This window comes from Larimichthys crocea, unplaced genomic scaffold (genome assembly GCF_000972845.2).
Source record: "Larimichthys crocea isolate SSNF unplaced genomic scaffold, L_crocea_2.0 scaffold319, whole genome shotgun sequence".
In the NCBI taxonomy this organism is placed as follows: Eukaryota; Metazoa; Chordata; class Actinopteri; family Sciaenidae; genus Larimichthys; species Larimichthys crocea.
This window is the reverse complement of record NW_020854203.1, coordinates 802,660-827,067: the sequence shown is the minus strand read 5'-3', so window position 1 is coordinate 827,067 and position 24,408 is coordinate 802,660. Positions and strand designations below refer to the sequence as shown.

The 24,408-nt window shown below is 43.2% G+C and overlaps 1 protein-coding gene across 1 annotated transcript; it reads right to left on the bottom strand.

Annotated features, from left to right (window-relative positions):
* Nucleotides 1–8,510: 8,510 nt before the first annotated feature.
* On the bottom strand, nt 8,511–21,084 carry lonrf2 (LON peptidase N-terminal domain and ring finger 2). Its single transcript, XM_010729912.3, has 12 exons — nt 19,293–21,084; nt 15,320–15,438; nt 15,038–15,160; nt 14,459–14,614; nt 13,693–13,918; nt 13,325–13,424; nt 13,108–13,222; nt 12,829–12,950; nt 12,410–12,596; nt 12,077–12,211; nt 11,682–11,831; nt 8,511–11,009 (listed from the first exon to the last, which is right to left on the bottom strand). Exons 1-12 carry the CDS (start codon nt 20,035–20,037, stop codon nt 10,851–10,853), a joined length of 2,337 nt encoding a protein of 778 aa, XP_010728214.1. The 5' UTR covers nt 20,038–21,084; the 3' UTR covers nt 8,511–10,850.
* Between the last annotated feature and the right edge of the window lie 3,324 nt (nt 21,085–24,408).

The following is a 24,408-nucleotide window of genomic DNA, read 5'->3' as shown; positions in this document are numbered from 1 at the left end:
AAGAACAAAAGCAGACATACAAGGCACAGAGTGGGAATGACCCCATTCACCAGATTACAAGTCAGTGTAGCATCATAATGATTTAAAATCTGTTATTTTATGGTAGTAAAGTTACACAGTGTTGCTTTTGCTTTTTCTCTCTTCATCGCGTGCTGTTGGTTTTGTGGTATTTATCTTTGCTCTAAATTGTTGTTGTTACTTTTACCAAAGAAATAGTTTGGATAAAAAAACTGTTCAGTGACAATGATTATATGGATTACATGGGTGAACCTACAGTACTAATCCCTACGGAATCTAGGTTAAAAACACATTTCCTCTTCTAGAAAAAGTCAAATGAATCCTTTATACTAGTATAAATGTGATTTGGGGTTTCAATGCAATGGACATTAATCCCAACAGCAGTTGTTCCTAGTTGTGCAGCCCTTTTTATTGTGGTGCTATCTTCAGTGCTAAATGCTCAGGATGGCGCTAAATGAGAGGCTGTGAAGTCATTCAAATCTGAAGAGTTTATCTCCTATGGACCATGAATGAGTTAAGTAAAGGACATAGATATGTTTTTATGAGATACTTAACATACACGGGTTCTTGCAAGAGAAACATTCAGTGCACCAACTGAAAACCACATTCATTTATCTTTAAAGCACACATGTCAAGGGTTCATCCTTTGGAGTATAAATGCCCTCAGGAACTTTCATGACAGTCTTATATGCTGGTATTTCTTGCGTCAAAGTGGCTAGAGATGTTGGTGGTAAAGGGGAAAAAACAGGTCTTCTTCAGAAAGAGATTCCCCCTCTGGGGACCCTGACAATCCAGCCATTATCCTTCAAGGCAGCTTGTCAGAAAACATGGTAGTGAAGGCGAAAGACAAAAGGCAGCACAGTTAGTTCTTTTTCTTCTGGGAGCAGTAAATGGCCACACCAAATATCATGGTAATCTGGCCTGAAGTTGTCAACATCTTGCTCTGGATCAAAGTGCGGACAGACAGACGGTCCTCTGTTTCTTGTGTCAAATATCTGAACCACAGTCTGAGCAGTAAATGGCAGTTTAATGTCTTTAGTTTGCCTTGCGAGTGTTTCCGATCATGTGTAAGAGACACATCTCAATCTCAACCTTTGCTTCTGGGGTCCTTTGTACAACTGTACAGTTGATAGAAGCACCTTTAATTTGTATTTTGACAATTCAAGCAGCTCCCGGAAGTCCTTTGACTTAATTCAAAAAGAATTTTGCAATTACAGAGAGAATGCCGAGAGATGCCTCTCGAAATTTGATCAGTTTAAGGTTTATTACTGTGAGCCATTCACCAGCAATCATCAGTAATTTCAACACTGTCTGTGTGCAAAAACTGGATTTTTCCCTTCTGGGCAGAGTCGACACGTTAAAATGACGTGTGGTCTGTATGTGTGTATCCGTACAAAAGGGAAAGATTCCAAATTCAGTCCTGCATATTCCTGAACATATTTTGACATTACTGGGATGGTAATTCTAAGTGTTTACTAAGGTGTAAATATAAGTATTTTACATCATTGTTGTCTTATCTGTTCTGATGACATGATGTCATCTTCATATAACATCAGTGTCAAAACAAAATGACCATTCTCAGAAATCAAAGTGAACCAGTATTTGTGATTTTGTCTGTTTTTGCTCTCCTTGCAGAAAAAGCTCTGTATGAACTCAATGCCCCCACAATCTGCCTCACAAACGCCGCCCCCTTGTGGTCCACGGCTGCTACTGTGTCCTACAGACAAGCAGGGAGACGAGAAGAGAGGAATGTTTAAAAAAGGAAACATCCCAAATTCACTCTGCCCAGCAACAGTGGCACTGTGCAGACTATATAAAACGCATTCAGCAGCAGAGCCTGAGAGCAAAAGATGCTTACTGTCTGGAGGACTGTGGCTCTTATACGGACACCAACCAAGCTGCAGCCTCCACCTCTCTACTCACCGACATGTTCTGAAGCATAGTGGTAATGCATGTTCAGGTCAAGCCTGAAGAGCTCAGGTCAGACGTCTCAAGCCTCCTTACTGCTCTTGGACTACTTTTAAAGCAGGTTAAGCAAACTATGTAGTCCATATGTGTTTCTCTGAGGATGCAGATGTCATATTGATGTATATCTGTGTCTGATCTGAGTTAGTTATGTAACAGAGTTTATTTACAGAGAGAGCTCAGAAGAACATTGTCAATTTCATGCCTCTGCAGCGACCACATTCCTGAAGAAAGGACACCATCACTTGGTGATGAGAAAACAAGACTACTGTAACGTAGTTATACTGTTCGTCTTAATTGATTCCATGTCATTACTAATTCTCCTTATTTCAGATCCCACCTTTCGTCCATGCAATCAGCTCATTTCCCTCACCTGGTTTTCCCCGTCCATCTCCTCACCTGCAGTCCATTTGCTCATTAGCCTCTCAGTGTATACATACTAGTCCATTTCCACTTGATCCCTGCCAGATTGTCTTGTGTAGTTTTTGCTACGCTCTCCAGTAATTCCAGTTTTTGACTTCTCGTTCTGACCCTGTTTGACTTACCTGCCTGTCCCTTGTCGTATTTGTTTGCCTGTTTGATCTCCTGGTTTTGACCCTGCCTGTTCCTTGGACTGAGTAAATTGATCTTCCCTAAAACTTGTCTGCCTCAGAGTCGTGCTTTTGGGTTCTCCTTGCCAGCAAAGGTGACAACTACACACCTTCTCTCTGTGTTCATGTGGGTCTACTCCTGGTGCTTCGGTTTCTTCCTACATAATTAGAAATGTGCAGATTAGGTTAATAAGAGAGACCAACCTGTAGCAATGAATAGATTCCTGAAATGAAATAAAATAAAATATTGAAACTAAATGTAACACTCTGAATGGTGCCATTCTGCATGAAAACCTTTTAAAAGTCTGTACATGTTCTGAGTTTGTCAGACCAAAAAAGAAAGTGTTATCAACCATCGGGTAATAAATCAGGTAAATCAATGAATGATGCCTGGGTGTTCAAACAAGCCATCTGTAATTGCACTCACCTGTCAATCAAAGCAGCCACGATGTTAATTATGCATGCATTTAGGCATTACTATAATTTTTGTGAGGGGGGTGAGTTGTATATAAATTCACCCTCAGTACAGTTGTCATAAACGGGGAAATTAGCTATAGAGACCAAAACAGTTTTCGTTATGCAAGTTCTAAGCAGTCATGCATTAATACATTTTACTTTGTCTGTTTTCTCGTGATAAGTTAATTTAATTTGTTTTATAGAGAACACAGGATCATTTTCTCGAGATCTCGTCTTTTGTTTGAACTCTCATTTTACAGTAGCAGCTGAAGAGTGACAGGAAAGTGGGGGGAGAGGGCTAATGACATGCAGCAAAAGGCCACCGCAGTGAGGTCTGAGCCTCCCTACATGAGGCGCACATTCTACCTACTGCGCTAACAGACAACCCACAAAATAATGACTTACTACTGAGTGACAGGTGAGTTTTGTCTGTCACTGTCTGGTTTAACAAGTTCATTTCCCACCCTGTATCTAACTGTGTTCTGTGTTGCAGAATGATAATTAACTTAGAATTTTGTTGCATATTACCAAATATATATATACATATGTGCAAGAGCTAACTTCAATAGTAATTAGACTACTTTAAAATATACATACCTGCAGCTTTGTGCGGACAAACGGTCATCTTCTGGGGTCCTGTTCTGTACCACATGACCAAAATGGAGAGAAAAAATAAAGACTATAGTGCTATTTGTGCTATCTTTAAAAGATAGATTTTTTTTAAAGAAACACTTCAGTGTCTGAATTTATTGCATTTAGCAGAAAAAAAATGACTTTTTTTTTTTTTTTTGCCATTACAGGAATGCTCACTACCTGGCTTCCACATGTTTCGTTTCCTGGTGATGGGGATACATGAAAAATGCAAACCGAGTTGTCATCTACTCTTGTGTAGTTCTCCGTAATCATCAGGTGTAACCAGATGACTACACTGGCGTTAAACCTCCCATTTAAGTACTATATGCATGTGTTTGTATGTGTGTATTTACATGCTTTTTTTAAAATGAGGGCTGGTGGGGCTATAGTGTACGGTCAACTGAAGCAGGAGGTCCGTAACAGGCAGACAGATATGTAATAAGGATACACTGATGTCAAATCTGGACTGCTGTGGGAAAAGAAAAAGGAAAGGAAAGGAAAGTTTCTGTTTTCAACAGAAAGTGTTGCAAATGTGGAGTGTTTGGTTTTTTAATTAACTGCACTGCTCACTTTGTGAAAAACACAAAAGAACAGCACTGGATAATGTATAAATAATTTGGTCACGCTCAGGTGGTGCCAAAATCTCACCAGTGTGGTAAATGTGTCTGTAAACATGCATATATTAGTATGAAGATGACAACTGAGAATTAACTAACCAGTAGTATATTTGGTCACCATGGATTCATGTTCCCCTAGCTTGGCCTTGGGAGATTTAATTTGGAACCGCAGTTCTTCTGTTGCAGTCCTTGCTTGTGTGCATGCAGAAATTTCATTGAAATTGCATTGTACTCCGACCAGGTAACACCTGAAATGACATGGATTTGTATGTGGTTACCCCAAAATAGTTTGTAAATGGTTTGAAGCTAAAGTTTAACATTAGTGGAAAGCCTACCAGTGACCCCTGCTGGACTAAAAGCAAGTTACACATTCTCAGCTGCATGAAGAGTAGGCAGACAATTATACATTATATGTATATATAAGTTATATAACTTGGTCATCATCCAGTTCCCTCCATCCAGTTCACAACCATAGTACCTTAGTACATAGTACAACCATAGCTGTGGTACAAGTCACAAGCCAACTTGGAACCAGTGCTCATCTGTTACGATGCATTTATATATTCATGTTTATATAATTAAAGAAAGGCGTCCATGTCGATTACGATACAATTTACCTGCAAATCATCCCTTTGTATGAGAAGCCCACATTTTTTGTGGAACAAGGCAAATGTCTGGTCAAGAGGACTCAGCTTTTTCACATTGTTGAGGACACTTTCATTAGCACCTTCTTCAGCTTGTGTGTGGCCTTAGTTGCTAGAGGGGGAAAGAGTACATGAGTGTATAGCAGCTGAGATTTATAATTAAATTACATAATTGCTATTGAATAGTGACAGACGAAGGGGAATGGAAGCACTTGGGTAAGAGTGGATTTTCATGGACATGCACATTCTGGATATGGTTTAGAAGAGCCATTCAGTTTGCCAGAGACCTTCGAAAAAATTGCTAAAGTATAAACTATAGACTCTGATATAAAACTGTCATTTGTTCACCCTGTTTGGTAAATTTAGCTGCTTGTGAATGTCTTGACTTAATTGACAAACAAACCTATCACTCTGTTTTAGATCAAGCTTCAGTTTTTTTCCTTTTTCTTATCCAATTTATGAAGACAATATATCTTAACAACATTATTTAAATAATGTATCTTAACCATTTTGTATAATATGTCATATAATGTATTTTTTTTTACATTTTAAAACAAGTATGTTACAATGAACAATTTGTAAATGTAGAAAATGCTGCTGCAATGCTTTGTCAGTATCAATAGACCAAAAACAAAAGAAATAAAGATGCAGTCCCGATTGGTGTTTTCTTTTTCAGGAAACCCTGAAAGCTTCGAAGGAGTAGAACAACTCAGAGTCAGGGTGAAGACAGTCAGACTTCACATTTTTCAAGCAGAGCAGGATCCCTCCACTGCATAAAACACATTTCACCAGGAGTTTTTGTCCCTAGACCTCTAAACCAATTTCAAGCCGACCTTTGTGACATGCAAGCCATGGCAGAACGTAACAACAAGTTTATATATTAACGGTCATTGGCGTATTTTCAAAAAGGCTCACATTCTGTATCTAGAAGAGATAACCCACAGACGAGGTACATTTTCAAGCGGTCTTCAAAGACAGTCAGAAATACTACAAATGGATGACGAGTTCGTTAACAAGAGTTTTGATGCTTTGACGAAGAAACACGGTGTCTTACATTTTGCCACAGCCAGTGACCTGCATTAAAAACTTCGAATGTGGAGATATTCTACGGCTAACAACAACATGAAAAGATTTGACAAGAATCTCTGAATAAACTACAAACACAGCTTTCATGAAAGTATAAAAATTACACCTATGCAGGTGACTGACTGCTGAGAATGTTTCAAAATCTGTACGGTACGACACCGGGTAACGTTAAAGATGAAGTTAAAGGGCTATCTCAACAGATTATCCAAGCTGAGAAGAGCGTTTGATAACAGAGTGTTTACGTAAGTAACAGCATTCCTTGTGCTCCCCCTGTGTAGGGACTCTGGGATTATGATGGAAAGCCTATTGAGGGCTCCTTTCATGAGTCAGAGTTGCAAAAAGTAAACATGTTGAAAGACAGGATGTGTTATGTGAAAGAAATATTGAAACAAAAATAACTTTTGGGGTGAAAAACAGGTTTTGGTATACTGGAAAAAACAGCTGGATCAGGGCCTCAGATCTGAAAAATCTAGAATACAATGTGCATCGATGCTAGAGCATTCCTGCCATCATGAATCCATGACCGACATAGGGTTTTACACGGAACATCTGGCCCTGTGTCAGATTCCCGCTAAAGCTTTCTAGGCCAAGTTTAACATCACACGGCATTACGGTCAGAGAGTATTTCATGCTTATCGCTACAGGGAGACATCTTAAAGATTTACCTTTGAGCATCAGCCATGACGGATTTAACAACAGATCTTCAATCTTCAATCTCAATCCGGGCAGAGACAGCTCTTTATCCTGTTTCCAACAGGAACTTAAGATTTGAAATGAGTTTCAGACTCCCAATCACTCTGATCATCTATGCCCATTATAGTTCCATTCTGGTCCCGGTGGACTGGAGGACAGCTTTTGACTTTCCTTGCGACGAGCTGAGCCCGTTATCAACGTACCTGATGCTCAGCTGCAGCTGCTGGCAGGTTCTCTTGTCGGATCTTTAAGTTGGATATTTTTGGAGGTTCGTAACCAGCCTGAGGTTAGGACGCTTTGAACATTGCAAGCCTTCTTCCACTATGCTGCTGTCTTTCACCCCACAGAATACCGTGGAAGAGATGCTCTGCGGTGTCTAGTAGACCTACCATAGACTGACTGCATGAAGTGAAAATCCATCATCTCCTCAGAAGTCACTTCAAGAAAAGACAATCCTACAATCATAAAAGACAGCATCATTTTAATAGTGTTTTTAAATCACTTACTGGGAAACACTTTCCTTTGACATGAGACTGGATCTCTGATGAGTTTATTTTCTAAAGTCAATGATGTATTTGATTTAAAAAAACAAACAAAAAAAACACAAAAGTTAATTATTAAAAGTATTAAAGATTTTCCATCATTACGGTCAGCCTCTCTCTCATGGTGGGGTGGTGTGGGGTTGGTAGATAGAATCCCATAGCTGGCCATGGCAGGAGGATGGCACAGGGGTTTTTTGTGGAGCACTTGGAGACTTTTATTAATGACAAAATCAAAAATGAACTGAACGAACTGACAGTGACCGGAAGGTTGAACCAGCCTGTTATGCAGCTAGATTGATTGGTTGGTAGGTGGGAGGGAAACCAAGGATGGAGGAAGAGGGAGGATGCTTTCATTCTTAAAGAAGAAAGTAAACCCTAAGGCTAATAAGGCTCCCAGAGCTGCCAGGGTGCTCTTGAGCAAGTTACATTCCTTTGACCACAGCACCTACTTGTCCTTCAAAGTGGCCATTATTTCTGCGTAACTTTACGCTTTAATATAATTTGAACTGGTGAGTATTATAAAAAAAAAAAAGTCACCATCAGTACAGTTGTCATGAATGGGGAAATTAGCTATAGAGACTTTTTGTACCAGGCTGTAAACATGTTTATTTCTGCTGTGGACGTTGGACATTTTAACATGGGGACTTATGGAGACTGAATCATACTGTAGCCAGGCTCAAGTGGCTGTTGAGGAACTGCAGTTTTGGGCACTAAGCATAGGCTTCACTTCATAACCACAGAGGCTGCCACTTGGTTAACATTAGTTGATTCGGGAAATGAACAGATTCATGGCATGCTTTTTAATTTTTGGCCTGATGGGAAGGTATCAAGTCATCATGAAGTTGCAAGTCACTGGTGTTAGTCCATGTCAAGTTGCAAGTCTTTTTTGATTTTGTCCAGCCCAAAATCTTCAAACTTGTAAAGCTGAATTTTGTCCAAGTCATGCCACTTGATGCCACACCTCTGGTGAGCGGCATGGTCTTATTCTCCACTGGATCAGTTCAGAACAAGATATTGATGAGTAGCACGCTAAGCTATCAGTATGTCAGCTGAAGAAAGTTGCTTGTGCCTGCTTGAGAGTTCACAAGCATCCACTTAATAACATTCAGCTGTGAACATGAGTCAGATAAATAGGAGGTTAGATGCTGTATGGGAACTTTTATGTAATTCAATTTAGACTCACAATGACTCATCATATATTTGACTTTTCCCTTATGGAACAGCTATATGAAACAGCTGCTATAAAACACAAGGAAGAGACAGAACTGAAGGTGTTTTTTTTTTATTTGCAATAAAAAATAGGTATAAGATCTCCCTTTACAAATATACCAGGGAAATGCAGCACGTTGTGAACCCCGCCCCCTTAAAGGGAGCAAGAAACTGCAGTGGAGTCACAAACATTTGGAAGGACAGAATTACAGGGCATTTACACACACACACACACAAACACACTGAGAATACAATTACAACAACAGCTGTCATGTGAAAACAACCCGACGAGCTTCAAGTTGAGCAGAACGCCACTTGTAATGATACTCGATGGCTTGCTGAGTTCATTTTAAACCATCGCTTCCTTTGCCACTGAAGATACTGCTGAGTTCTATTGTAAACAAAACATACTCCAGTTTACCTTCAAAGTTTCTCGTTGAAACAAAACAGATTCCTCAGGAAAACATTAGCAAAGCTGAATATTTTCAAACCTGCATTGTTAATATCCATATTTACATTACATCTTCCCTGAAATTTGCCAGCTACGTGTTTTTTTTTTTTTAACGTGTTACAGCAACCAGCTGTTGATCAGTTGAACTTGAAACCATCAGCAGGGGCCCACATCAGGTCACACCATGCAAACAAAACAGGGACCCATTCATAAAAACATTGCGCTACTAGTGGACAAAAAATCCATGTGAGACCTTTAACATAATCATCATGTAAATTTGGGTTTTTATTGTATCAAACCAATTTTAGTGTCCTGTAGACCTCTACTAGTTCTAATGTGACACATTCCTGCTGACAGTTTCAACCTTTTCAATGGAGCAACAGCTGAATGCCAAGAGACACGGCATCGCACCAGTAGGGGCGACAATGCAGCTTCAAGAATATACCCTGATTGCAAATGTTGCATGAGGAAGAGCTCAAGCATAAACACAGTGTGGTTTTCTCGAGAAACGTTGACCATAAACTTAGATTTTTCTATCGTTGGGGTGTTGGAAAACACCAAGGGACAACTTTAAGCACTGTAATTGCATTAGTGTGCATGTAAATGTACTGAGAAAGACAGAGAGTGAACAAAAGAAAGAAGAGAGCGAGATGGTGAAACGTTCTTTAAATAAATCATTACAAAGGCCTCAGTTACACTGATATACATATAAATACACAATCAACCCCTGTAACTAAGTCTTTAAAGTCCCAGAGATATGCTACAATAGGACAAAGTTCCAGATGGACCGTATCCGGAGGATGAGTCTGCATCTGCAGTTTCAAAAATGCAACTAGAAAACGTGAGAGAGCCCAACTTATACTCAAATATCTCCTATCGAAATACAAGTGGAGCGTGTTGTTGAGGAGTTGCACTTGCTCCCACACACACACCACAACAACTCTCACGGTGCCCATTTACTTTCTATCAAGACAGTCTGAGGTATGTGCCCACCGGCGGGCTGAGGCAACAGATAGAAAGCTCTAGGTTTTTGCACATGAATTTTGGCTCAGTAAGATTGAGTGAAGCAGCTGTCGTGCGTACACATGCAGGAATCTGACCTCATGTGCAACGCACCAAACGGATTCTGTAAATGTAGCAGAGAAAAAAAAATGATGTAACAAAAACATCTGCATACTACAGCCAGACCAGTACATTCACTTTTGTGTGTGGTCGTCACGCCTAGTGTTTTTGTTTTGCTTCATATTTCAGTGAGAGAAGTGTCACTGTGATTGTACCTGTATGGTCACAGTCGCAGACACGTTGGCGTCACGGCTCTGTGGCAGGCCAACGTCTGTTTCAGCTTGTATGAAATACTGCTTAGTGTCTGTAGGAAAAGTGACTTCCTCTTGAACCTTTCTGCTCACGCTGCTGCTTTTTGTGATAACAGCTTTTTGTTCCTTCCTCACAGAGTGTCTGGCGAAATACTCGGGTGTGACTTAAACGGAAGTGAAACAGCTTGGCCTGACTGCTTTTTACCTCTGCCCCGACGGAGAGCGAGAGGTGAGAGGTCACTCGTTCAGAGATGTGCTGTAGCTTAATTCATCTAAGATGCAGGTGGGGCGGGCGGATGGACAGACAGAGGAGAAAACCAGGAATATCCTTAAGCCAGCCCCCCCCGGCCCACCTGACGCTCTCGACAGAACTGACGTGGGCGCTCAGAAACGCTGCATGACGCGAGGAGAGTTCATGAGCATCTCAGTGAATGAGCTATTGTAAGAATGGACAAGTAAACGGATGAGTAAACAGACACGCACACATATATCATATATGTATGAGTCAATGAATCAGTCAGCGAGTGGCCGGATGGAGTAATGAACGACCCAACAAATGAATGAACCAATTGCTGAACTGCATAGAAGCCCCGAGCGGTTTCCAATCCGTCTCCCACTCCAGTGGCTGGGCAATTACCGCGGCCTCTTGCGCGTTACGAAGATGAGCACCCTGCGGATGGCGATGAGGCGGTCCTTGAGGGAAGTCATGGCCAAGATAGTGAGCTGGGCTCGGTTCTCCAACGGAAGGACAGCGAGCAGCCACCAGCACCAGGCTGGACCACTTGGACTGGCCTACAGGAGAGAAAACAGATATACCTTTAACAGGGCTACAGAATGGTTGTGTGTATTTATGACCACATGTTTCTTTTCCGTGCTCAGCTCAGTGTGGCTACCATCAGCTGTTTATTCTTTCAGACTCTGAAGGCAGTGTGAGTACCAAAAACTGCAGTTCCTCAAACGGCCACTTGAGGCTGGATACAGAACAAGTCAGTCTCCATAGGCCCCCATGTTAAAACATAAACATGTGAAGCTGCCTTTTTTTGGCCAACCACTAATACCACTACCACTACCTCCACTCAAATAACTAGGGAAAAAATGTTGTCACAATGCCAAAATTGGTCTGAATTCAAACTTTAGATGATCAAAGATGCACTGAGTCTAATGACCCTGCGTACAAGAGCTAAAAAAAAAGAGAGGATTGGACTTTGGAACCTGATTTTAAAAAAGAACAGCGATGTTGCTGCACGCATAAATAAGTGACTGCTTGCAAACACTGTAGAGAGGCGACTTCTGACAGCCAGAGATTCATCTTGTTCCAAGGTATCACTCCAACCCACGAGTCTGCTCTCCCGTATGATACAAAGCAGGTTTTCCTCTCACTACTCTCATCATTTGGCTCTTTTTAGATGCAAACAAGTGGACAGAGATTTACTACAAAAACTACAAAAATGTGTGTTGTCGTACCTGAGGGTCGGGGTCTTTGCTGGGAAGGTGTCCAAAGTGGCTGAGGATCTGGCTCTTCATGTTGTCTTTCAGTGAGGTGAACCAGCTGTTGGCCTGTTCATACACAGAGTCGTGCATCTTCAGAAGCTCCACCAGCTCCTCCGCCTCCACCTGATTAGATGGAGAGAGTTCATTTTTTTAGTTTTTTGGTGCAGGTAGAGGATGGATCGTTTGCCTCTGGGAAGACTGGGTTTGCCAGTGGCGCAGTGCTCAGCTGTCACAGAGCTGCCCGAGGCAAAAAAATTAAACCGAGCTCTACTTTGTGTGACATTTGCTTGGCAGCAGCATGATGGAAAGTATCTGTAATGGCATGCTGTGACACACATCACGCCCACGCAGACTTCCTCACGGCTCACCTTCTTGTCTTCCAGATACTCGATCTTGGCGGTGTTGTAGCCGTCTCTCTGGCCGTGGCTGAGGACCTTGAACCGCGACACGCCGATGGTGTCAACCACCGAACGGCCATCTGGAAAGAACTTCACGTCCCGTACCTGAAAGACAGTTTACAAGTCTGTTATTTGAGTGACAGTGAGGGGGAAAAGGGACCATGCACAGTAATCGCACACATCCAGAAGACAGGGCTGAAAACATGAAGAGGGATCCACACTTGTAGCTCGATACCACTAAAGGTGTCTTTATCTAATCGGCCTGAAGAAGACACTCTGTGCCAGCTCTAGGTAAACACTCACCCGCAGCATGCAGCCGTAGTCTGCAAAGCCTTTGAGTTCGTCTGCTATGCACATGCCGAACTGCTTGGTGCCCGTCTCCATGGAGCGGCGGATCATGAGGCGGTAGCGGGGCTCAAACACGTGCAGCGGGCAGGGGATGGTGGGGAAGGCCATGGTGCACACGAAGATGGGGACTTCCTGGTTCAGGCTACACGAGACACAGCGAAGACAATGTTGTTTTAGAGATGACTGTTCAATATCAACAAGCAAAGCAAATTAAAGTGGGCAGAATGAAAGCAAACAAACATTATTTGCTATTCCACGTTCATCTGACTCTGTATCATTCCTTTTGTAAGGAGAATACGTCTGTAACTTCTCTATTTGCACATATTCATGATCCCGTGACCAGAGTATTCAGATGTAAATGCTAAATAACTGACTTGGAGAGCTCCTTCATCTCCTCTTCATGGATTTTCTTCCTCTCCATCAGCTCGTCTCCTAGGTAACGCTGCAGCACTTCTTCCATCAGCAGGGTCTTGTTGTAGCCCCTAGTAGCCAGATACTGTAAAGATAACACACATAAACACAATAAGTATTCCATTTATCACTGGGGCTACAGAATAAATACAAACTACACAGAAGTCACATCACTGACTATGTTATTTCCTTTTAAGTGAAGTGGTGAGACCATATTTTGGCTTAATAACATATATGTGTACCTCGGACAGATTCTCCTTGCACAGGGGGCAGTTGGAGTTGTGGTCCAGGCAGCGCTCCAGGCATCTGAGACAGAAAGTGTGACCACAGGGAGTGGCCACCGGCTCATAGAACAATCTGGAGGAAAGATGACAAAAAGAGTCAATATTTCTGGCCTTAACTGTGGCAAACACATTTGAGTACATGTTTGTGTAGGGATGTTAGGCCGTGTGAAGTCACCTCATGCAGAGTGAACACTCCATGTCCCCGCTGTCCATCAGCTCAGCAGCGACCACCCTCCCTCCACACACCGTGGCCTTCTGGATGCCGCTTGCCTCGTCTGTACCAAACATCACGACATCAGGATTCACGTTTCAGTGCATGTTCAGGGTATTCATTATACAAAAAAGGAGCTGTGAAAGTTGTGCAATGGCTCTCCAAGTACTATATATATAAACTTCAGTCGTCTATTCTCTGGCTGGTTAAAGTTGTTTAACTGGTTCAGCTGCAGAGAAGCAGACCGCAGGTTTAGACTGTTATAAATACTTTGTGTTGTGGTACTTTCATCTGAGTCAACAGTGACTCAGCTTATTTTGTAATTCTCTTACCAGGTCTGAGCAGTTTGGCAGGAGGGCCAAAGATTGCCGAGGGTCCGTCTCCACTGTGTTTCCTCTTGATGCCACCAGGGGGCGCCGGCAGCGCAGCCAGAACGCCAGCTAGACTCTTGGTGCTGTCCTCCCCTGCGGCGTGGTCCGATTTACTGGGACAGGGAGCAGACAGTCTGGAGGATGAGTCGTCCACTGGAAAGCTTTTAGTCACGCTGAACTCTGAGTCCTGAACAGACACAGACGGAGAGACGGAGATTAGTGAGCTGAACAATTATGAAGAGATGATCATATTGACAGCCACGCTGCTCTGACGCACCTTCATTCAAAACGTCAACACGAATGGTGTGGAAACACACTCTGACTATTCCTGGACCTAAGAGGGACCCTGTGTGTATTTCATTCTACTTGTTTTGACTGACTTTGATGTATTCATGTTCTTTATGTATTTGCTGTTTTAGCAGTCTGTGGTAATTAATTAAACTGCAGATCAACACAGTTATCTGTTGAGACTTAGTGTGTCAAGAGACAATAATCAATTCCCTGATGAACTTGCTGACATGTCAAACGAGTCAGTGGAAGGAAGACAAAGTGTTCAGATAGCGGGGGGTAACTGTTAATAAAGCAGCAGGTGAAGCATAGTCCTGTCAGCAGCTCAATAATGGGTGCTCACACGTGAACTGCTTATCAATTCAGTGCTATAGTTTTTCTTTTTAAATGGAAATGTCTCTTCCCGTTGACCTGGGTGCGTTTGTTTGTGTGCAGTAACCTGTGAGGAGGATCCGGGTCTCTGCGTGAGTGGCCTCAGGGACCTGAGCAAAGCAGGGGGTTTGATGAGGCGGGTGGTCAATCCCCCCTGCAGCGGGTGCAGCGGCGTCGGCAGGTCCTCGTTCTCAAACACAGAAGAGAACAGCTCGCTGAGGACCTGCAGGACAAAAACAAAAACAAGGCATGTGATTAATAATTAGGATGCAAACAGAGAGATGAGAGGAAGTTTCCCCGTCCCTGTATCATGTGGACAGGAAAACTGAGAGCGACGGCATCAACGCTGATGAGTTGTGAGATGGAAAAATGATGCTGCAGCAGCAATTTTCAGCATTTTGCATTAGAAAAATGCACAAAGCTATTCTTCAACCCAATTTTTCACAGCCATTTTACAGAGTTCGTTCCCTTTACGATCTCTGGCTGCATTACATCACTGTGGGGGAACAGTTTGGTTTTAGCATGGTTTGGACTGCCGTCATTTCCATTAAAAAAGGTTTTACGGGCACATTAGCATTTCATCTTGTTTCAAAACAAGATGTTAGAAGCGTTTTTTAATTTTGAAGAAGAGGTTTCTTGATCTTACCTTCTGAGCCTCCAGTTTGACTTTGGTCCAGTCTGGCTTTAGGGCCACACACAGAAAGTATTCCTGTAGGGCCTCGTCATTCCGGCCTGCTTTACTCAGCGCCGTGGCTTTCAGACAGTGAGCCTGGGACAAAGAAAACAAAAACAGTGTGATTAACTCAAACCCCTTCGACGTGTTTTCATCTGTTCTCATCTGTTCTCATCAACACGTCACGTCCGAGTGAAATGAGAATCATTTGTGACGAGCTGAGCCCTGCAGATCCAGCACAGACTTGTGTCTCACCTTCGTCCAGAGAGGTTTGATCCTACAGAGGCTGCTGGCGTCCTGCACTGCCTGACTGAAGTTCCTCATCTCCATGTGCAACTCAGCCCGCTGATACAGCAGTCTGCCTGAAGAGGGCACTGTACACCACGGGGAAACATAAACAGATACACCCACACACACACCATGAGGTCAGTGGATAGGCCTTGGGGGGATGGACTGTTTTTTCTAGGTCTAACAGAAGTAGGGCAACCATATAACATGTGACATGAGACCTATTTCATGTGCGACAATGCTGTCTAACTTATGCAGGGTTAATAAGTAAGAGTCCGAGGGCACATGTTAACAGTCATTTCATGGCCACATTAACAAACAGGTTTTTCTCAGATGACACACCTAACTAATAACTGTATAAACAAGTACTTTATGTACCCGGAGTCAACTCTTTTCCAATCCTGACTACCATCATTCTTTCCTGGAACCAAGAAGCTGCAGTCTGATAACATCGTGTCAAGCAGATACCTGTGATAAAGTTAAAGTTTATTTTGGTAGTGCTGTTCATTTTGCAGGACAAGGCGTCACTTTAAACATTTTGAAAGCAAACTCCTCCAGTGTGCACATACACAAACCCGCCTCACTGTTTATTCAGAAAGAAAATAAAGGCTGTTGTAAACGGTTTGGATGTCTTCCATGGTTTTGTTTTGCGTATAAATGCACATGATTATTGAACACTATTTTACATTTGCACCAGGAGCAAAGATCTGTAGATGCTCAGAGATTCTTTTTTGATTGACACATTGTCTGAGTCTGTTAACTCACAGATTTATATCATATAGGATCTCCAAATATCCAAACACAGTACACTTTAACATGCTGTTTCCTTCCAGTTCGAGAAGTTGGTGACTCTTATAGATTTACCCAAAAACCAAAAAGACTGGCTCTCCGATCTTCCCAAAACCTGAACAGAAGCTGAAGAGACTTGAGCACAGACACGAGCAGCAGGACCGGCACAGATACACATATCCTGAATGTTGTCTGTGAGCAAACGTTAAGCAGCCTTTGTGTGACACAGCAGGAAGAAAGCTTTGGAGCATTAGGCCTGGAGAATCCAGGCTACCATCACTTCAGTTACTATTTGTTATTTTAGAAGCACTGCATGAAGACACATTTGTTTGTTTAGAATGCTATTTTTGCCAGTATTAAATATAGAATAGATATGTCTATGAAATAAATGAGGAAATTCAATTCTAAATACATGTTGATATGGGTCGAGTGTTTTTATCTTAAGAAATATTTTATTTAAAATAACCTACATTTATTTATGAGCTATTCTGTATTTGAACATATCATATTATTTACATGAAGACTGAACACGACCTGTGACCAACAGAGGCTCAGGTCAGGCACTTCAATACAGACACGGTTTTTGACACTGTAACGTGAATGAATTTAACAAAGGGACAGCTAAGTATCTTCCTGTTTCCAATAAGAACTACAACAACCACAGAGGCATTCAGCCAACAGAGTGGCTTACCTCACTTACATTTATATGTATAGCCTCATTCACTGAGTTTACATTTCCATAGGCATATTTATTTCATTCTGACATTTGAACGCTGTAACCCTTCTAGTCAGTCTGCTGACAACAGCGCTCTGAACTCAGACAGCAGCACCTGTTCTTCCACCACACGAAGCAGAGTCTATAACACCTGTAAAGAATGAGTGCAGCTTTGCGTGAGACAGACAACTGAAGATATGCAAATATCGACGTTGCGGAGGCTGCGCTGGTATGTCGTGAACCTCGTAAACATTCTGGCTGCTGTAAAATCTACCGACGTTGCCAGGTCACATCTGGGTGACACATGTGGCATGTGTCATACGACCATTACCACAAACATACATTCGACACCCACGAACATATTCTGTCTGTGTTGTTGCAAAATGAAAAGGATATCACTCTATTTGCTGTCACCAGGACACATGAAGGCAATGTAAAGATTTCAGCCTTATTAGTTCACAATGCTGACTGCTGCATATTTACTGGCTTGTTTTTTGAGTGGGATACTGTCAGATATTCACTAAGACTTAGAAAACATATTGGTGCACACTTACAGTCATATTTCGCTTCAATAGCCATAATCTAATACATGGTATTTTTTTTTAAAACCTGTTCCACACAGAGGATTACTTTGATGGACGCAGCACTGTGACTCCACATCCCCTTTACAGAAACACTGGGGGCCTGTGAGCTCATGCAAAACAGTTGTGCAGTTATGAGAGTGAGATGTATTCCTGGCTTTCACGAGCGGCGCGGTAAAGTAACACCGGCGTTGTTTTGCCAACGCTCGAAACGCTCGGCGAATCCCAACAGGTGGGCATCGCTCAGATCCGTCCCCGAGTGTCTCGGCTGCACGTCGCTGAGCTGATCTCTTGGGCGAGGCACGGCACGGCTGACTCATCTGACTGTGGCGCTCCTTGAAGACAGAGGTAGTAAAGAGGGAATGTAGTTGCACCGGCGGGGTTTTGCTTTAACAGAGAAGGTGGATGACCTACATCCTCATAGCTTCTCTACAACATACACTTGCATAAGATGACAGGCAAGATATGCAAGAAGGAGAACCATTAACTCTTCATTTGGTTTGATTTTTCAGCTTTTCCCCCTTTAAATGAAATTAAACTAATTAAAAACTGTGTGTGAGTGTGTGTTTCATTTGTTAGAACTTGCCCCCGGTACTTTATTTTGCTCTCCCACACAAACAGATCAAACCACATATCTTCACATCTCTTCCGATGTTGTGCACGAGACACGTCTGTCGCACGAGAACGACCGCAAAGAGGCAAAAAGCATTTGCCTAAAAGGCACAGGTTGGAGAACAGCTGCACATGCGCTGACATCATGAGCCCATTACGCTCATCCTGCTTCGCGGATACCAGAAGGCCTCCTGCTGGATTTGTTGGGGAAACATTGACTGGCAGTGACAAAGCTGTGAAGGCACTCTTTCTTCCCGTCACCCGAAGTCCTTCACAAAACAGAAGGCATGAATCAACATTGATTCACGGAGAGAGACGTCTGAAACGAAGCCGTGCCAGGGCTCCGAATGAGAAACAGTAGGAGCAGTGGGTCCGTTTGACACTTCCGTCTCTCGTTTTAGTCGATCTCTTTAACTTAGCCGTGGATGAACACCTGAGACAGCCGGAGGTGTCAATCCCTTGTTTCACATGTGAAGCTATTAAAGGACACACAGGAAACTGATTTAATACGTGACATGTAGGCCAGAGGTGGAGAAAGGGTAGGTTCAACTTTCTGTGAGGATTCAAACTGTGCAACATGAGACTTGCCTCTGACCGCAAATTATAGCCTTTATATAACGTGTCAACAGAGGAGGACTTTATGGATTTTGGCTCAGCGGCTTTGGGAGGACAGACAAAAGCAGAGATGAAGCACGTTAAAGACAAACTTTTAAGTAGAATAGCAACAGTTAGCTTGTCTCCATTACTTTTTTTTTCTCTGAATGTTATCCAACACATCATAAACTGCCAGCTTATGAAACACCAGCAGCGAGGGGAGGGGTTGAGGCTTAAGTCCAAAACAGTCTGTCACAGCTGAGGAATGTAAGAATGTGTTATGCAAACAAATAATTGTACTGATTTGCAAAATGTAGGAACTGTAACAAAAAGGGGACGGGGGGGCTACACATGCAGTCCTCCTCTGTGAGGGTGTCTGTCCACAGCCCTGCACAGCTGAGGCACAGACCCCGCTGTGGGTATGTTCTGATCACTATCTGTGGTGCTTAGGTAATGAGGTGCGGTGCATCATATAATGCCTGACCTCGGTGCAGTGGACATGGGCACGCGTGGCGCCGCCTGTCGGTGACACTGGGTAACAAGCGTAAAAAAAAAAGTAGGTCACCTTTGGAAAACGCCACAGTTTGGATGAAAAGTGCCATATTAAAAGACAGAAATACCTTCAGTCACACACATGAGGCTCTCTTACCTAAATCCACCGCTGCGTTGTACTTCTCCAGGGCCTCAGGCAGGCTCTGGTTCTTCCACAAAACCTCTCCCTCCACCCACAGCCTCCTCGCTTGGCTCTCAGTGGCGAATAGTTTATCCAGCAGGCCGCTGAGCACCACGTTTAACCTGCGGCCGTTTGGCAGTCCGTCTCTGCTGCTCAGCTTCTGTTTGCAGTGCACACACTCTCTGACGGAGTCCTCCTCCAGGCAGCGTTTGCAGAAAGTGTGTCCACACTCCGCGGTGGTGGGCTCGTGGAGCAGACACTTGCAGAGGCGACAGGAGAACAGGTCCAGCTCTTCATCCTCGCAGCACTCTCCGTCACTTCCAGCCCCGTCTTCCCCGCTGCTGCTGCTGCCGCTGCCTTTGCCCTGTCCGAGGATGCCCAGCTCTTTCTCGCGGAGAGTCCGGGCGATGGTTTCCACCAGCAGGGTCAGCTCCTCCGGGCGCAGCTTGCCCAGGCTCGCCGCCGTGCAGTACGAGTCCAGCGCCTCGGACACCCGCCCGGCGCGAGCCAGAGAGTCGGCCTTTCTCAGACACAAGCCCCTGTCCGGCTGCTGGAGGTCTGCGAGCTGGGAGCTGTAGATCTCCGCAGCCAGGCTAAAGTCCCCGGCCCTGCTGCACTCCTCGGCCACCTCCAGCATTTCGGGGCAGATGCCCGTAGCCCCGGGGTTGGAGAGCGGGTGGACGAACAGCTCGCCCTGGTGAGACCTTACTCCCGTCTCCATCTTCTTCTTCTTCCAAAAAGGGAAAAAAACAGACAGACGGCGAGGAGAGGAGGTTCACTGGTAGTCTGGCAGACGCAGACCTAACTCCCCACGCTGTTCAGAAATCATAGTCCAGAGTTGGGCTAACTTAACGTCTTGTTGTCAGACCAACATCGTGCCCGTCTCTCACTGCCGCCCATTGGAAGTAGGTTAGGACTCATTCCGAGTCATTAGACCTCGACCCCCTACAAAACACGCCGTCTGTTTAACACTGCTGGTCCGTGTCTCACTCCCATAAAGTGTCAGCTATAGCCTTTCCTCTAATAAAGCCCCCACCGGACGTGCTGTCACCGGCTCGGTGTTTACTACGCGTCGTCACCTCCTTAACAACACGGAGGCGGTGTGACGTCTCTCTGCTACAAATGGAAACTTTTAAAAGATGTCGCTTTAAAAAACCAAAACAAAAAAAACTAAATTATCCCGCGGTATCTTTATGTTTAGACCGGTGCCAGTGGGTAAAGCCGTCCGTGCTAAGCGAGTAAGAAGCTTAATTTCAATTTGGCCTCTCAAACTAACTCGTCGTTAAAGATACTGTATGGACCCAAACAAAGAGCGAGTTCGGGGTTTCGGAAATAGTTTACAGTGCATAAAAGTCGAGGATAAATTGGCTACAAACCCCCCCAAAAAGCCCGTGTTTCGTCCAGTGAAGCACAGCTGACCGGTCTGTGTTTTTATGTAAGAGACCCCGGCTACACTCAAAGCCGAGAGCTAAGCTAACGTTACAGCGGGTTAACCACGAGCTTTGCCGCTCGTCGAAGTCAACAAACCAACTCTTTTTCAACCCGATATCCCCGAACCCGTATATTTCCAGAACTCGGATGTCATGTCCTCTTCTTATAAGACGAGAAAATCCCGATAAAAACAAAGCAGTCGCCGGGGTACAGCATATTGGTCCCTAGCCAGCTAGCCTCGGCAGCTAGAGGTTGTTGCTTCTTTGGATTTCATGAACGATTCACCGAAGCGGACGCAACGCGTCACGTGACGCGCGAGGCGGCCTCCCATTGGCCGGTTATGTGGCTCACTTATATAACGCAATGATATTGTATAACCTCTCAGTCAGCAGAGTGGATGATGTGAGTTTGATCAAAACAAGCTCATAGTTATTGTTTTTTCTGTTTTTGTTTTTTTTTATCAAGGTTTCAGACGTGACATGACTGTAGGATTCTTGCAGGTGAAATCAGAGAGACCTTCGAGTTCTGTCTGACAAGAATTAGCACTTTGTCCCCAGGTTAACTCTTGGTTCCGCCTGTGGGATTGATTCATTGTTTTATGTAATGCTTTATATAAGCAGTTTTTCATGTCTGCTTTTGGGGTTGTTGAATAAAAAAAAAGGTGGATTCATACATCACAGTTCAGACTGAGCAGAAATAAACAGAAAAAAGAAGCTTTGGTTCCACATTTATAGATTTGAAACAAAGTTTGGGTTGCCATTCAGATACTGTAGCTGTGACCCAATTTAGACATGGGGATCTTCACAGGACCCAGCCCACGAAACTGGATCGTTTCACAAGAACTGGAGGCTGGATGCTGCTCCCAGAGGCGGACTTAACAATTGACAAACAGGGATAAGCCCTGAGGACATACTTAGATGTTTAGATATATTAGCATACAAAGCCAACAGAGCTCTGTTCCTGTTTAAGAAAAGCACTCAACACCTCACTCTACACAGCGTGACCACAAAAACCTTAAAGTAGTGTAACTTATTTCATCCATGGCAATTAATATCCTCCTCAGTGTTAAAGACATTCAGTTAGTAAATGGGGTCCTGATCTGGGGTTTGTTTAGTGCCTCCAAATCCACCTTCCAGAATTAGGCAGTCTAGTCACAAGACCTGTGTCCTGGTTACTGGTGACTAAGATGTCACTATGCCCAATACAGCATTTTTAGGGGGGGTTGTTGATAGATGCTACAAGGCGAGCCACTGTGTAAACAGAGGGGCTACTTACAGATAGAAACCAAAGCTGATTATGTGAATGAACTGGAAGTAGGTTCGGATTCATTCAGATGTGTACATTGTACAGGAACATCTTGAAAAACAAAAAAGAAAGTATTTAATTCTCTTGTTTATTTGTCTTTAAGTTTACAGTTAAGTGCAGTTTGATTTGATTGATTTCTTTGACAGTTTTACAATCATGGGAACTCTTTGGAATTTATGGGAATTAATATGAAATAACAAGAATAAAACGGAAATATGAGTAATTTGCTGTGGCTGTGTACAGATAGAAACAAACCCTTTTACCATATGATAAGCAGACATTAACTAGTAAACCAGTCCATCCATCTAGCCATTATCTGTAACCGCTTATCCACATCAGGGTTACAGTGGAGCTGGAGTTCATCCCAGCTGACTTAGGGCTAAATGCGGGGTACACCCTGGACAAGTCGCCAGTTCATCACAGGGTACATAGAGACAAACAACCATTCACCCTCACATTCACACCTACAGACAATTTAGAGTCACCAATTAACCTGTTATTTTCCTTTCAGGTCCCTGTATCTTCTCATGGATATCCTTGAATGTCAGACACTGATCTTCTCTTTCCAAGCCTGTTGACAATGGCTCTGTGTCAGGCTTATGTTGGCCCTAATGGTCAACTCATGCATTGGTCAGCCTGTTCCACAATGGACCAGTAACGTTCGGGGAAGCTGATCTCATCTGGAAATGATTCAAGCTGAACACGAATAATCATGAATACCAAGAATGATCAATCTGAGACTTTTCCTCAAACGACTCCTGGAAACACTTTAGCACTCCACTGAAATCTAATCTAAGAATTCACTTTACAATTCTCCCCTCACTCTTCTCTCTGCTGAACACAGGCCAAGCAGCAAATGATTTAATTCTATTTTGAAGTCACATTTATCCATCTTCTTGCACAACAGGCCAGAGATTGAAAGCACTTGAGCATCACTCAGCAGGCAGAAAATTACCAGAACAGTTCCTGTTTTGTCTTTTGAATCGCTGCTGAGACTTTACAGTCATCAAAGGGTCATCCTGCTTGAAAGACCTTTAAGACACAAGAGTATAACCTCTGACCCTTTTGAGGTTATCATGTGGTGCCATATAGTTTAATTCTTTCAGCCTCCTTTTGAGGACAAAGCACTTGAAATCTTCAATCAAAGTCTCTGCTGACTCCAATCAACACTTTGGGAAATGTATTTATTTCTTTCCAACACAGTCCTGTTTACTTTGGATAATCCTCACAGTTTTCATGGAAACTATTTCTTTGGCAGAATGAAATCAGCAGATATCTTATGATAGCTGTAACAGTTAGCTCTGTGGATTATCCAAAGTAACAGTGACACTCTTTCTGGAAATCGGTTGTTGGATTTTTGTAATTTTTAACATTGTGTTCCATTCTTCTTGACTTTATTTGAAGAGAGGTTGAGACAGTACAGTAGTTTTATATTTAGGAAACCCGGGTACAACAACTGACAATAAAATGTATTCATATGTGAAAGGCTTATTGGTAATGCCACCACCTCAGGTGTCCCCCTCCTAGGAAGCGCCACTCTTTTTACCTCCCTCACTGGCAGACACACATACCTAGAAACCATTGCTGTATTAAGAGGTTATATATATATCAGTATTACTCACTAACTCAGGATTGTCCTGGGGTGGTGATTTGCTCAGTTAGTAGAGCAGCCACCCCATGTGCAAAGGCTCAGTCCTTGCTGCAGCAGCCCAGGGTTTGAATTCGACCTGTGGCTCTTTCCCATATATCATTCCCCATCTCTCTCTCCCCACATTTCCTGTCACTCTTCAGAAAGCGGCTAATGTTTTTGTGTTTTCTCTTTTGTAATTCACCCTCATCCCACATATTTTTCTTACTGTTTATTCCAGACAGACAGGGGGTGTAGGGTACGTGCCCCTCAACCCGTCACTGCATGTCATGGAGTGCTATTTTAACTATGTGCTGTTTTTTACGTTTGTGGTTTTTCTGTGCTCTTACAGCGTTTAGGTGACAGACAGTGTGTGGCCGTGTGTCGGTATCCTTGTAGTGCTCAGGTAACCCTTCTTGCCATCTGTTTCCCACATCTTAAGTGTTTTTTTTTTGCTGTAGATTTTGATCTTTTTTTTTCAGCATCCTTGGCAGGTTGGCTTCCAGATTTGGCACGTATGTTTATGCTTTTATTGTTATCATAAATACATTGTCTTAAACTCTTACAATTGTGTTTTTTAGACAACTAGTGTACAATAAAAAAAATTCCATCCAAAGTCAAAATCCACGTCTCTGCATTCTGTAGCATTTTTTGTGAGGAACCTTTAGTCCAGCTTTGAGGCTCATTAGTCACACTACTTTGTCCTGGTCACACATCTAAAAGTGTTAC